Source organism: Vicugna pacos, chromosome 20 (genome assembly GCF_048564905.1).
Source record: "Vicugna pacos chromosome 20, VicPac4, whole genome shotgun sequence".
Classification (NCBI taxonomy): Eukaryota; Metazoa; Chordata; class Mammalia; order Artiodactyla; family Camelidae; genus Vicugna; species Vicugna pacos.
Window position 1 is genome coordinate 17630347 of NC_133006.1, and position 15997 is coordinate 17646343.

The window sequence follows — 15997 nt, forward strand, 5'->3', positions numbered from 1 at the left end:
GCCACTCATTACAAGTTATAATCCCTTTGTGATCCTTGGGTTCCAGATAGGGAATTGAAAAGAGTTTTTAGATATCAGACATCCAATGAAATTGAGAAAAGTATCTGAGTCCTTTCTTCTTCTGCTCTTTAACTTCTGACTTTCCTAGAGGCTGTCCCTGGATAGCTGCCTTCAGGAGAAAAACTCTAATAAGATGAGCCATTCTTTTCTGTTTTCTATGCTATTAATGCCATTACTAACATGTTGATGTTAAAGGCATGTCTTTTGTTCCTCTCTCTCAATGGATGACACAGATTTTATGTTATTATTTTTCTGTCCTAACTTTAGCCATCCTAGTTAGTGTTAAGTGCTACAAAACAGTGTTTCACAGGATTTTACTGTATAATTAATGAAAATCAAGGTACTCAAGATGAAAGGATTATAGATCTGTACTATATTCATGCCTTTAAGATGCTCTCTACATGCAGTGAGCAAAGGTGTGGTTTTAAGATGAGTACAAATGAAAAGTATTAGAACGGATAATTTAATTGTATATAACTTAATCTGTCGTCTTAATCTTTTTATTATGATTAGCCCTCACATTTTTTTTAAAAAAATGAAGGCAGTAAACTTAATCTCTAAGACTTTTATGTTTTTTTTTCCGATGAACTTCTGAACAAAGCAACTTTGAGATGAATATTTAACTGGATAGGATTCTAATGAACACACTAGATTATTAAGTTTAAAAAAAAGATGATCAGATTCATTTTATAACTTAATTAGATAGTAGGAAGAGTATTTTATTTGGAATTAGATAGACCTTAATGTTGGTCTTACCACTTACTAAGCGTCACCTTGATCTAGTTAACTTCCCTAAAGCTCAGTTTTTTCATCTTAAAGGGAAGATAATAGAGAGAAGTCTCAGGAGAAATTCTCTAGAGAATGAAGGAGAAAGAGTGTGTTTGAGAGAAAAAATAATGAGTTCAGTCTTTATCAGACTAAATTTGAAGTGCTACAGAAAAGTTTAGATGTGTAAATTTGCATTGATTAGTTTAAGACTAGAGATTTTTCAGTGTATTAAGACCAGGTTATTAACAAAACTTGATAAAATGGTATTTCAACTATACCATTCATAAACTAATAGCAGGATATGTTTCTCACAACATTTTGTGAACACTGTTCTCTTCCCACAGTGGCTCCTAGGAGTGCCCCTCCTAGGGTGTCTTCTCCACCAACACTGGCCTCCCCTGCTGCTCTCATGTCCCTCTAATGACCACTACTCACCCTTGGACCCCCACCCACCTGTGTCAACTCTTTTATGGCCTACAGGATGAACAGTCAGCTCAAAAATAGTCTGGCCCATACTTTCTGCCTGGTGTTCTGTTCCTTTCCCCTCATTCCTTTATGAGTGATTCCAGTCAGGTCACAACTTTATATCTCATTAGATCCTGTGTATGCATGATGTAACTAAAACTATAGTGAAGAGTAACTAGAAACTTCTTGAGATATATTTTTAGTTACCTTTCTGTTCCCAAGGACAAATTTTCCAAGAATGTGAAAGATGTCTTCCATTTCACACAAAATTTAAATCAAGTTAGAAGATCTTATTTAGCAAATAATCTTGAGACTGAAAGTTTAGAGAAGAAGGCTTGTAATTCAAATATAAACTAGAGCTCCATGTGGTCCAGTCTGTGTATAGTGTCATTTTGAAGATACACTCAAGTCAGGTTGTTTTCAGGCTCTCAAGCAAATGCAAGGGGTAGGAGAGTGAATTTTTAATATGTTGCAGATATCTTTAACATCCTTTCTCCACTGCTGCTTTTCTCAGCAAGCATCCCCCACACCAGCAGTAACTGCCTGCTGCCCTCCCCCGCCACTCTGCAGTTCTCTTTTTCCCCCTCTCCACTCTCTTTCAGAAGTCTTCAGATGACTAATCCCTGCAAGGTAGGCCCTTTGTCCACCTCTCAGCCTACATTCCTGGATTTCTGTTTCTACAGCTGGAGCAACCAAAAGCTCCATTCAGTCTTGAGAGGAAAAGAATGGAATCCCCAGAAAAATACAGTTTTCTCACTTTGCCTTTCTAGGCAGAAATCCTTGTAGAGGAATTTTTATAAATTCTCCATCTCTCTACAGACACAGTTATAAAGAAGCCATTTGGGCTTTTTTTTTTTACACATAGATTAATGTGTAAATTGGAAGATTATATAGGCATAATATATGCACATGAGTATATATTTGAAGATACTTGTCTTGCTAATTATTTTGCACTGTAAGTTTTTTTTCCCTATAAATTCACATATCACATGGTGCCAAGCTTTTAATATCATATAATGAATGCTTTAAAAATGTGGTTGGTCAATTTACTGACAGAGAACTCAGTGTTACAAGTTTAGGGAAAAGTGTTTTCTTTTCTTTTCTTTTCTTTTCTTTTCTTTTCTTTTTTTTTTTTTTTTTTTTTTGGTATCCTTTCAAAATATACACAGAGTAACCAGTCCAGACTTTATGCAAGATTCTGCCCAAATAAATTTCTATAGACAAAGAATTTTTCCACATCATTGTATAAAACTTTTGTTGTTTCATTTGAGTTGCCTCCTTAGATGGTCATCTGAAAATGATTATATATTTAATGACTCTTAAGTGTTTATTCTCAAGGGTCACAGAAAAAATATCTGTCATAAATGCTACAGTAAATGCATTTTTCATAATATAAATAAGATAAAAGTAAGTGTAGCCTTCACTTTTAAACACAGTATACTGGACTTAAAACTAAAACATATTTCAGCACTGGATTGTGTTCAGAAGGGATCATTTTCTTCTGTTGAAGTTTCATGCATTTCTGTTACATTTCCAGGGTTAAACTGCTTATTACTAATACTGAGACAAAATGGTTTCTTCAGAAACTTGGGAAATAATAAACAACCTCGTTTAGAGAGCACTTTGGCCTGGATTTGATCCATGAACTTATGGATATGAAGCCACTTGGTGTGTTTAAGATCTCGAGGATCCTTTCAAGGGAAATTGTTTGGATTATGTACACTATGGTGTGTTTGCCTCTTGCAAAGTTTGGTTTGAAGTAGTTGGGACAAGACTGTGAACAAATCCCTGAGAATCGTAGAGCTGGAAAGGAACTCAAAAGGTCCTTCTCCTCAGCCCTTGTATCCAAGGAGAAGAATTTGCGAATCATTCAAGGCAGATGGTTGCTGATCCTGTTTTTGTGACACATCCAAGCGTGGGAGTCCTGATTGTGCCAAAGTGACTGTTTAAGAAGAAAGCACCCAACATTCTTGTTTTCCTATCACATTTTAAAACTTAGAAAATGTGAGCTACTATGGGAGAGGGACCCAGTCTGGTTCTTGAGTGGTTGACATGCGAGGCGGTTGCCTACGACATTTCAAAATCTGGAAGATTTTTTTGTGCTCACATCATTCTTATATTTAGTTGAGTTTAGTTTTTTTTTTTAAATCATAGTGTTACTCTCTTAACATTATCTGAGTTACTTTATACCAGCAGTTGCAAAATTCAAAATTCCTTAGAGGGCAGGCAGCTAATCTGAAGTAAACCAATGAAGGCAATATGGGAGTGGTGGTTTCTGTGCCTGAACTGGGGAGCAGAGGTCCCAGAGGCTAAGATCATTCAGATTGACTTAAAAAAAAAAAAAGATAGCACTGTACAAACAAAATGCTCTGTTGGCTGAACTTGGCCTGTGAGTTTATTTGTGGCCCTGATCCAGTGTGCCCAGTGGACCCACAGGCACTTATAAAAAGCTTTAAATGATTATCCCAAGAGTATCAATTACCACTTAATCTACATTTGCTGTTTTATTTTTCTGACAAAAACATATTTTGAATGTATAAGTTAATTATATTTAATCTAGATACTCTTGCCTTGGACATTCCTTTCCAAAAAATAACTAATGATTTGTTTAGGTCAGCTAAGGTTAGTCATGTAACCCACTTTATTCCTGTATCAGGATTTACAGCTGAATCAATACATCATACAAGTGAATCTTTAAATCATCTTAGAATGATCTTGCCAGAACATGCTTTTACAAGGGATGTTGTCTGAACCAGGGGAACTAAACTTGCATGTCTTTAACCAGGACTTCCGTGACATACCTCAAGGGGGCGTGATTCACAGTATCCACATGCATGACGGAGCCCTCACTGTGCAGCTGTGGGGGAGCAGTGGCATTCGTGTGGACCACACTGCAAATGGTACCCTGTTACCATGCAGTGATGCAGCCCTGCCCTCAGGTCTCAGCTGGTATACATTTGAGAAGTTACTGAGTTTAAGACCATAGGGAGTTTGGGGATTGTGGCAAACTGGAGAAGACACGTCCCACATAAAGGCATTCACATTTAGATAAGTTTAAACATTCCTAAAGGCAGAATTCGCTGCTACCTTGAGACCGCTTGTCTAAACTGTGGTGCAAAAGATGTTTTTCAGATCACTCAAGGAATCTGCATTAGTTAGGACTCTTTTGGTTGCATACAATAGAATTCCAACTCAAATAGAAGAGAGGATTTCCTGACTCACGTAACTGGGTTAGCTAAGGGAACTGAAGAGAGGGGGACGGTGCTACAAAAATCAGAGTTGTCACTGTTTGAACTAGGTACATGACCAGGCCAAGATTCCTTCTCCACCTGTCTTACCCGTGCTTAGCCCTGCTTCCCTGTGCAGGAGGGCAGAGGACACAGCCTCTGGCAGCTATGGTTCAAGGATCCCTGCAAAAAGAAAGCTTTTTTCCTTTCAAAATTCATATGGAACAGACTTCTGTTTACTCTTCTTGAGGCATGTCATCAGCCTCTTAGAAGAGTAGCTGTTGCAGACTGGGCAGGCATTGTGGGGACCGTGGTGGAGTGTGGTGGTATGATCGGTCAGGCCTGAGTCTTGTGCCCCACACACTTGCCAGTTCCTCATGAGCTTGAAGACGGGAGTGGAGTGTGGGGAGGGGGTAAGGGTGGGGCTACCACCAGAAGAAGAGGTAACTAAGAAAGTTTGCTGGGCAGAAAAATTTAGCTCTCTAAGTGTACTGCCTTCTCAAGTTTCCCCAAAGGGTAGATCCCCTCACTTTTTTTCTCCCTCCTTCTCCTTTATAACAAAGGGATGCCCAATGACCAAAATTTGCTAGAAATTTTGCAAGTTGTTTGCTCATTTGGCTTAACAGATGGGAAGATTATTTTTATTTATGGCAAAACTGTTGTGTTAATTATGAGTTGCTACTGTTTTTGGTTCAAATTCTTCTTAAAAATTCAAGCTGCTGAATTACGCATCAGAAATATTCTGGAAGTGAAACAATTGAGTCACTTACTCTAGTTTCTGTAAAAGACAGTGGGCTGCCCCGGAAAGCTGCTTGAGGCTACTTCGGAGGGACTTTATTCTAGGAAGAGGGCAGCAGTGGACAGAAATGAACTGTTCTGAGAATAAAAAAACAAATTAAAATTAGGGAATTTCAGCTACTTGGGCTCTTAGAATTGCGTGAAAGGCAAGATGAAGTACTATATAGGGGCCTTAATTTTGATAATTCTGGTCCAGATTAGTCTTATTGACATAAAGATTTTTAGCCAAATTAAACATAAATATGGTACAATTTCTATTTGGTTAATAAATTCTGTTCTTAGTACTCACTGGTTTATATGTGTTTTCTTGTAAACTAATTTGATTTGTTCTTATAAAAGATTTTTTTAAATTATGAATATATATTTTCCTGGGATTATTAATTTTTTTCAGGTCCAACTGCATGGTCTTTTAAGGTCCCACCTCACTTGCCCCTCTGCCCTCAAAAATGAAGGCAGCCCCACCCAGAGTCTGAGTCCACCCTGCTCCTGGATCAAACAGCTGTTTAAGCAGAGTTCAGATATCTATTTTTCAGAAATACCTTAGAAGGGATTCTTCTGTTGGACAAAAAGTAGTTAGAAAATCTCTAACGACACCGATTTTCCAACTCTGGTTATCTCCTCAAATTTGAGGGACTATAGTACCATTTATTTGGTTCAGGGAACTAAATTATCATCACAGTGATAATTTGTTGTTGGTTACTTTGATGTAGATGCCGTATAAGGAGATTCTTACAGCCTCCTCATCTAGTTCAACAAAATGAAGTCTCACTTTATGCAGACACTTCTAGACAGTCATCTTCTATTTGGGGTCTAGTTAAACAAATAAAGAGTAATGAAAGTGAAAAACTAAAGTGGTTTGTATTTTTCTAGTGTGTGTGTGGAATAATATTCCAGTTTATAATCCGCAAGAGGGAGAAGCTGTCTTTCTGTTTCATTCATGCAAATATTAAAATGTAAGAAATGACAATATCTTAGCTTTGTAATTTAAATTTCTAGGCAAAATGCATTTTTCAAAAGGAAGGAAAAGATTTCTGCAATGGAGCTTTCATCTGATCATCAAACTCTGGTTTATAGAGCGTTGATTTATTTACATAAATCAGGACTGTCTCTAGCTCAGATGAATTAGGCAGTAGCCTGCATTTTTTGTTAGTTTAGGAAGCTCAGTAATATTTCTTACCAGAAATGTGTATACCATTGTTCATTGCTGAAATTTATCATTTGCTTTTCGTTACTTTTATTAATTACTATTTTCTTTTTCTGTGTTTTAAAAATACTACTACCAAGGTGTTAAAACACATCTAGTTACTAACAACTTGGAATAGATTCTTCCTTACTATTTTATTGTTACAAGAGCCTCATTGAGATATTATTCATATACCCCAAATTTCACTTTAAAGTATACAATTTAGTAGTTTTTAGTACAAATCTGCAACCACCAATCACCATTATCTAATTTTATAACATTTTCATCATTCCCAAAAAGAAGCCCCATACCACACCCATTAGCCGTCACTCCCCAGATGCCTTACTCCCAGCTCTGGCAACCACTAATCTGCTTTCTATCTCTTTGGATTTGCTCATGTTAGATATTTTATATAAATGGAATCCTACAATATATGACCTTTTATAACTGGCTTTATCACTTAATGTAATCATATCCCATGGTACGAATATGACACATTTTGTTTATCCACTCATCAGTTTGGGTTATTTTCACTTCTTGGCCATGTGAATAATTCTACTATAAACATTTTTACAAATTTTTTTGTGGATGTGTTTTCCATTCTGCTGGGCTATACCTAGGAGTGGAATTGCTGGGTCATATGGTAACTTTATGTTTATATTTTGAGGAACTGCAAAACTTTTTCAGAACACCTGCACCCTTAACATTGCCACCAGAAATGTATCAGGAATCCAACTTCTCCACATCCTCACAACACTTGTAATTATCTTAATTTTCAGCTCCAGAATTTCTATTTGGTTCCTTTTTAAGTTATTTCTATCTTTTTATTCATAGTCTTTTTTATGTGAGATACTATTCTCATGTATTTTAAAATTCTTTAAACATGCTTTACTTTTGTTTTTTGAACGTATTTGCAGTAACTCACTTAAATTCTTTATCTAGATAGTAAGCCATACTACCGCTTGAGGATTGGGCTTCCTCAAGGATGGTTTCTATGTAACATTTTATATCTTGTCTATGGGAAATATGTTCCTATTTCTTTGTGTGTCTCAAAAAATTTTATTGTAAAACTGGGCATTTTAAGTGATGTAATATGACAGCTCCGGAAATCAGATTCCCACCCTCCCCAGGGTCTGTTATTGTTACTTGTTACTGTTGTTGTTGCTGCTGCTTATTTTGTTGTTGTTGTTTAGTGAATTTTCTGGACTAATTCTGTAAAAGAGAATTACCGTATGATCTGGCAATCCCACTTGTGGGTATACAGTCAGCCTTCAGTATCCCTGGGGCATTCATTCCAGGATCCCTCGCATTTACCAAAGTCTGTAAATGCTCAAGTCCCATAGTTGGTTTCCTGTATCTGTTGGTTTCAAATCTGTCGCTTCAGCCAACCTCATGTGGAAATTTTGATCCACAGTTGGTTGAATCTGCAGGTGTGAAACCTGTGAATACAGAGGGCCAACTTTATTTATTGAAAAAAAAAACTACATAAAAGTGGACCTGCACAGTTCTAACCCAAGTTGTTCAAGGGTCAACTGTATATCCAAAGGAAATGAAATCACTATCTGCACTCCCAAGGCAATTGCCAAGACATAGGAAAACTTAAGTGTTCATGTATGGATGAATGGCTAAGGATGTGGTGTATATATGTATGTATGTATATATATATATATATATATATATATATATATATATACCACATATATATATGCAATGGACTATTATTCAGCTATAAAAAAGAAGGAAATCCTGCCTTTTGTGACAACATGGATGGACCTTGAGAGCATTGTGCTAGGTGAAATAAGTCAGAGAAAGACAAATACTGTATATTCTCACTTATATGTGGAAACTGAAAAAACAAACCCATAGAAATAGAGAGTAGAATAGTGGCTACCTGGGGCTGGGGGGTAGGAAAAATGAGATGTTGGCCAGAGTATAAACTTACAGTTATAAGATGAATAAGTTCTGGGGAATCTAATATACAGCACAATGACTATAGTTAACAGTACTATATTACATACTTTTAAGTTGTTAAGAGAGTAAATCTTAAATGTTATCACCACAAAAAAGTTAATCATTGGAGGCAAGGGATGTGTTGATGGATGTGTTAACTAAACTTATTGTAGTAATCATTTCACAATGTATACATGCATCAAATCATCACATTGTATGTTACATGTAATATTATATTACATTATATGTCAATTATATCTCAGGAAAGCTGGGGAAAAAGAGACATTAGGCAGAAACTAAGCAGTATTTGTATAGAGTTTGTAATAATATTTCAATATTGGTTCATAATTATGACCAATGTACAATACTGGTGTAAGATATTAACAATAGGGGAAGCTAGGTGTAGGGTATATGTGAACTATACTCTCTGTACTATCTTTGCAACTTTTCTGTAAATATAAAAAGATCAACTACATTGCCCCTTGAGCAATGTGGGGTTTGGGGCACCAATCCTCCTTGAAGCTGAAAATCGAAGTATAACTTTATAGTCAGCCCCCCAATCTGAGGTTCTGCATCTGAGGCGTCAACCGAGGATCGTGTAGTACTGTAGTACATATTTAGTGGAAAAATATCCACTCATGAGTGGACCATACTGTTCAAATACTTATTGTTCAAGGGTCAATTGTAGTCTAAAATAAAAAATTTATTGAAATAAAAAAAGAAAATATTTAAGTTGAGTGAATCCCATTTGAGTTATAGGTCCTTTCTTAAAGAAAAGGATTGATGTGCTGAGACTCCTGGGTAAAAAAGGTAATTTCTAGCTACATAGCCACATATATAGATATTTCTATAAATGTCTTTTCAGTAGTGTTGAATCAGATTGCTATTGGAATACCTGCCATTTAATACAAATGAATTTAGCCATTTTGGTATTAAAAGTGTGCCATTTCTTTATGCAGTGTTCTGGCAGGTTACAATGGTACCATCTTTGCATATGGACAAACAAGCAGTGGTAAGACATTCACCATCACAGGTGGGGCAGAACGCTACAGTGACAGAGGCATTATCCCAAGGACGCTGTCATACATTTTTGAGCAATTACAAAAGGTATGAAATCTGAAGTTCATTTTATGTTTAATATATTCAGCATAAATTTACTGTGGGTGGAAAATTCATTGTGACATTTTATTATATTGTATCTAAATGGGGAAATACTGTGTAATAACTCTGGCCTTTACATTTAAGGAAAGTTTGGGATTTTACTGAAGCGGTGGAAATCAAGAAGATGCTTCTCATTAAAGGCATTTTACTTCAGCAAAGGCTCAAAGGGAGTTCCTTCTGATACACTCATGGAGGTTAAAGAACAGATAATACATTTCACCAACTAATATCTGATATTACCCATTAAAAACTTGAAGAATGTCCTTTTGCCAAAATGGACCTTTATTTTAGCTACTAAGGCACTGAGTAGGATAATGTGGTTGTACCTTTTTCACACTTTTAATAGAAGCCCAGAGAAATTTACCATAGTAAAAATCCTATTGTAATTAATTTATTATAAGGAGAAATTCTCTATGTATATTATATACCTCATTTATTGTGTGGTTTCAAATACCCATTACCTTATCAGTATTTAACACAACTAACAATATAGGGATCTTTATCCCCATTTTATAATTGGGAAAACTGAGTCCTGAGTTAAATACCTTTCTCCGGGTCCTTATAAGTTGCTGACCTGGAAGTCCATTCCAGGCTGTGTAATGCCAAACTGCTTTTTTTTACCACTACATACCCTGCCTCTGTATCTCAGACTGGCTTTATTTTGTTGGTTGTGTTTGAACAAATTCTACATGAGTCACTTTGCTTCTCTGGATTTCAGTTCTCCCCTCTGTGAAAGTAGTGATTGAACTGTGCTAGAGGATTTCCAACATTCCTACTAGTTTCAACAATTCTTTGGTTGTATTACTTTTGTGTAACGAATGTCCTAACTAGGTCAGTATAACAGTCTTTCCAAAATTTCTTGACTGTATGCTGCTTGCATTTTGAGCTGCAAAGATGAGAAGAAATTGCTGAGATCTGCATAACTCTAATTTCCACCCATAAAGTAGCAATTACCCATTAGTTCAGCTCATCTCTCACTAGCCCAAACATGCCAGCTCTGCATGCCAGAAAATTTGGAAGAGAAAGGGTTGAGTATAGTGTATATGTTGGATCCGAATCCTTTCTTTTCATTTACTCATTTATTTCTGACATCAACTGTTTTGTTTTGTTCCCTGATTTTGCAAATAAAATTTCTAATAGTTTTTGTTGCTGTGAGATCATTAAGTTGGTGCAGGGCGACCTGGTTCTGAGAAAGTGCACTGCTTATGTCATGCGGCTTTGGGCAGTTACTTAATGTCTCAGGCTTGTGGAGTTGCTGTGAGAGTTAAATATACTGTATATAAAGATATTGCCCAGTTCCTGGCAGATAGTAGATGCTTGAAACATGATAGTTACCATAGCCATTTATATATATATCATGCATATATATATGCATGTGGCCAAATGATTCCTGACCAGTTTCAAAGAACCCTTTGAAACTCAGAACAAATGAAGCAAATTCCCCTGATTAAGTTAAACAGAATAAACACATTCTTTTTAATAGAAAATATATTTGTCTCTTAAAATTTTGTCTGTGGTTATCAAAATACAGTTTTAAAAGTCTAAATGTCTCCCAAGGACCTACCATCTGTTGGGTTCATTGTTTTGTATCTGTTATTGACATTACTTTAAACCCCATCTCATTCTGAATGATTCTAAATAACTTCCTGGACTAGGAGAGCCCATTGGACCAATTTATAGCCAGGACAACTCCTTGTAAACACGATGGGGTGCAACACGTGCATTATAATCTAACTGAATTGTGGTGCAGCAAGTTAGAGGCAACTTGCCATTCTTCATAAAGTTTGTCCTCATTATATAGCTGAAAAATGCAGACAGGTACTCAGATGCCCCCAGCTGATTGCTTTAGAATGCTGTGTGGTGTGCTCCAGAATCCTTCAAGGAAACATTTGACTTATGCAAAGTATTTATTTCAAGATAAACTAAGAGCTAGTGCCTACTGGGTCCTAAAAATGCCTGTGAGTGTGACAGAAGCACATTTGCAAAGATTTTAAAGGAGGAAAATTGATTCCATTTATTTTAGAAATCACTGCTCATTATTTTTGAGTATTGCGAGATTCATACTTGTTTGGGGGCAGGAGAGAAGGCTGTCTGCAGGAAACATGTGTGTTACATTACAGTCTGGCAATCCTGAACAGTAAAAATGGAGTAATAAGGAAAGGTAGCTGCCACATAGCTCAGTGAATTTTAAGTGTGTGTTCCAATAAAAGCCCAGAAAATGCAGAAGCTGGAGGAGCCAAAGGCATTATCCCTATCATCTCAGGGCAATGGACTTGCCATTTGCCTGACTTTTTATTATTTCTTTTCGTTTCTAAAAAAAGAGAGTTTCTCCACAGCAGATGAACGTACAAGTTAGCTGTTCTTTTTGCTTTGCTTTTCCTTTCCTTTTACATTCACATTGTCTATGTGGTGACTTTTAGAAGTAATAACAAAAATAATAACAACAGCAATAAAAAACATGCAGCAGTAGTAGCAGCAATGATTCATTGGTGCCTATTAGCAGGCCACACATTTTTAGTAGGATTTAAAATACAGAACCTATTTCTCTGTGACAACAGTTCTGCAAGATAAGAGTTATTATCCCCAGTTTCACGATTGAACAACTGAGGATAAGGATGCAGGATCACTCGGTTATAAAGGCAGATCCAGTATTCAAATCCAGTTTTGTCTGATGCTGAGATGAACTCATAAATGTATGCTAAAATCTCAAACCATCATCTATGGGATATTTCAGATAAATCTTAGAAATATGTTGTTTTAAACAGGATCTCAAGATGTTGCTGAATGGTCCACTGTGAGCTTTAACTTGCCTGGAGAATCTTTCAGACACGCATAGTGTGTATGTTGCTCATGGAACACTTTTTTTCCACAAATATCTTAAGTAATATTTTAGGAAACACTGGATTAGACTAGAGACCACTCAGAGCCTGTCTGGTATTTGTAGTCCCTGATACCTGCACTAATCCAAGCTGCAACCCACCAAATTATGTTGATACGATGCTTTTACTAAAGGAGGATATTAACATAATTGATAGACGGATTGTCAGCGTGAGCTACCAAAGTCACCCACATCAACAGGATTTCCAGCATTTGATTGGGAGAAACTGATTAGTAGAGATTCAGTCCATGCTGTCACGTTCACAGAACACCAGAACATGGAATTTCAGCTGTAGCTTCAGTGTTTTACTATAGTCATGTGCTGGCTGAGGGCTGCCTTAATTTTTCATGTGTTATTTCATTTTTATGAAATGATAGTATCTTTATTTGGATAGTCTGAGCCATTTTAGGACCAGAGAATCTTATTAATTTTGATTAATTTAAGGAGAATTAATTAATCTTAATCTGAAGAACACATAGGGACCCACTATGCAACTTTCTCACTTTTAAAGGTGTAGAAACTAAGGCCTGACATGGTAGAGGCTCAGAGCTAGTAGGACTAGGAGTTCAGCCTTAGATTTGCAGGCTGCTGTTCTCTCCCCATCTCTGTGACTTGGTCCTCTCGTTTTTTGAATTAACACCTGTCAAATGGATTGTCTTGGATATGGGTGAGAATCCTTTCTGTGAATATCCATTATGACAATCTGCCTCCTTTCTCTTATGAGAAGCAGGACTATAATTTTGCAGAAATGGAAGCATTGATATTTTGGGAGAAACAAGAAGTGTTATTATTTGATATTTTGTATTGAAAACTGAGCTTAGCATTTTCTCAAGGCTGGAAAAAAAATCCGTTTCATTCCATGTCAGAGGGAGTAGATCCTTTTTGTCTTTTATCCTAATTACCCTGATGCCTGTATCATTGCATTTCAGCAGTGACCCACAGAAAATACCTCTCCCTAACCAATAGCTGAATACCCCTAATTTGCCACTTGGGCTAGGAAAGTTGCTAAGGTATAGGTAGTGAACTGTTAATGTCCACTCTTATTATTACCTGATTGATCTAAACTATTTCTGTTCCCTGGAATTCACTTTTCATATCTATTTATTGTCTGTTATCTATTTGTTATTGGATATTTGAATGTTAGAAAAATTAAAAAGGAATTATGATTAAAGATGGACACTTTTTGCCACTGAAGTTTTTAAACTGAAGTAACAATTCTATGTTCTTTTTTTTCTTTCGGTCTGGAAAGTAAAAAATGGTGTGTTATACAGTTCTGCAACTAAGTTTGCTCATTTTAAGTGTATATTGATTTTTTATGTATAACGTGGAACCAATAAAAAATAACAGACTAAAGTTGCTTGAAATCATGGGTGTTGCCCTTTTTAAAAAAAAAAAAGTTCATGCATATGGTAACTGGCAACTTGAAAGTGTCACGAACTGAAAATGTAAACCATACAAAGTGAGAGAGTAAAGGAGAGAAACTGTAAGGAAAGTAGTGATAAATGAGTTCATCTTTCTCTAAGCTGAATCGTTATTTATAGCCATTTAATAGTGTCTTTCTCTTTTCCAATCAGGACAGCAGCAAAATATATACAACGCACATTTCCTATTTGGAAATCTACAATGAATGTGGTTATGATCTATTGGATCCAAGACATGAAGCCTCCACTTTGGAAGATTTGCCGTGAGTAGCAGAACAACAAAGAATAGGGGAAAATTACTTTCAGATGTTCCCTTCAATTGTTTTCTTTGAAACTTTGTATGTTTCTGGTCTCAATCATAATTAGCAAATTCTGGATAACAGAATCCTTTTGTAATATAATGGATTTTTTTTCAGTTATGACAAATAGACAGTAGTGATGGGAATGAAAATGCTTGAAACTCATTTCTTGAGACAGTCTCTTTTGGAGCTGGTACAAGAGAATGCAGTGGATGTCCTTGGAGAGTGGGTGCTGAGAGGATTGATGGGGTATGACAGTACGACTTACTCTCGCCACACAAAACCCTTCTGCTCCTCTAATTGTGGCCTTTCTCTGAAGAAGGTATTCAAATTAGGGTTCAAGCAGCAATAAGAGAATCTGAAAGAGAGAAAAATAAAACTTTGTTTCCCCCAAATTCTTCTCTACTATTTTTAAGACTAACATTGACACACACTTGGTCAGATTGGCACTGATTGTTTCATGACTGAACTATAAATAGAGCCTTCAGAGCTTATCTAGTAATGGGTAACTTACTCTGCAAGCATTTATATAACATTTCTCTCTGTTTGTTTGAATGTTTGCCTAAATTAGACATATATTAACTGGTAACAATTCATATACTTTTGTCTAGTCATCTTCAGAATGTTGGTAAAGCCAATAAAATGTATTTTAATATTTTTTATTAAATATTCTAAAATAATTTTAAAATACAGGTTAATCCTCTACCAAAAAGATCAACAACCAGTAGCTTATTTTAATTTGCAAAGGAAACAAGAAGAGATAATAAAGAAAATATGTGATACTCTTTACATGACCTTTATATGCATTCTTCCTTTAATGTTGATTAAAATTTTTACATATCACCTCATGGTAACAATACTTACTAGAGGGAGCTAGGAAAGGGAATTATTGTTAGCACCCTTAATATTTGTGTAAGAATTAGAAGAAAGGAAAGACTACTGACTCCTTGGAAGAAATTGGTTTTAACGAAACTATTGCAATTAGTTTTACAAAATGGTAAAGCTTTCCTCATAGAAAGGATAGAAACAACAACGCTAAAGACAGAAAGGCCATGTGTTGAGGAGTCATGTGAAGTAAAAGCAGAAAGGCCACCTGAAGCCAGCTTTTGAGGGATTTGAATGACAGGCTTTTGGTGTGAGATTGATTTTTATTCTAATAGATTTCTTAACTAGTTTTCTAGCCTCCAGTCTAATCTATATACCACTAGGCTAACTCTTACTTAAAATTATTTTTAACAAGTCACATCTACACCAAAGAGCTTGAAACCTGCTTAGTAATAATCCAGAAATGAAGGGCTTGGCTATGATGAACATGGAGGAGATAAATCAGAGATTTCTAGTGTCCTGTTAGGAAAGAGCCTTTAAGCCACTTGAGAACAAGGACAGTGTCTTACTTCACTCTGTGTCTCTGCATTTCCTAGCATGCCTGGCATTTAGTAGTGGTTCTCAATGCTGGTCAGATAGTCTGTATAGATGGTGCTAGTTTTCTGTCTTAAATTGTTTCTCCCTCTTTAGTAGCTTTGTCCTCTTGTTGGAGAATTTCACTGACTCAAGTCAGAAGTGCCCTCAGTCACGAAACAGATGTTTTCAATGAGCTACCACACACATACACATACAAAAGTGGTCTGAGAGATTTTCTTCACATTTTGGACTATAATTACATGACAACAAATCTCATCAAAATAAAAATGAGAAGATTCTCATTAAGAAAGAAGATTCCCATATCCCAGTACTGTAGTCTGTTTACTTCAAAATATATTCAATACTTTAAAATTCCAAAACATCTC

At 36.1% G+C, this 15997-nt stretch overlaps 1 protein-coding gene across 4 annotated transcripts in view; it reads left to right on the forward strand.

The window, feature by feature from the left end:
- KIF6 (kinesin family member 6) overlaps positions 1-15997 on the forward strand; it is a 293420-nt gene that overhangs the window by 54942 nt on the left and 222481 nt on the right. For all 4 annotated transcript variants that reach the window (XM_015237481.3, XM_072945065.1, XM_072945067.1 and 1 more), the window contains exons 4-5: positions 9411-9558; positions 14065-14174. In XM_015237481.3, coding sequence (XP_015092967.2) covers positions 9411-9558; positions 14065-14174 — 258 coding nt within the window. The remainder of the gene's footprint in view (positions 1-9410; positions 9559-14064; positions 14175-15997) is intronic.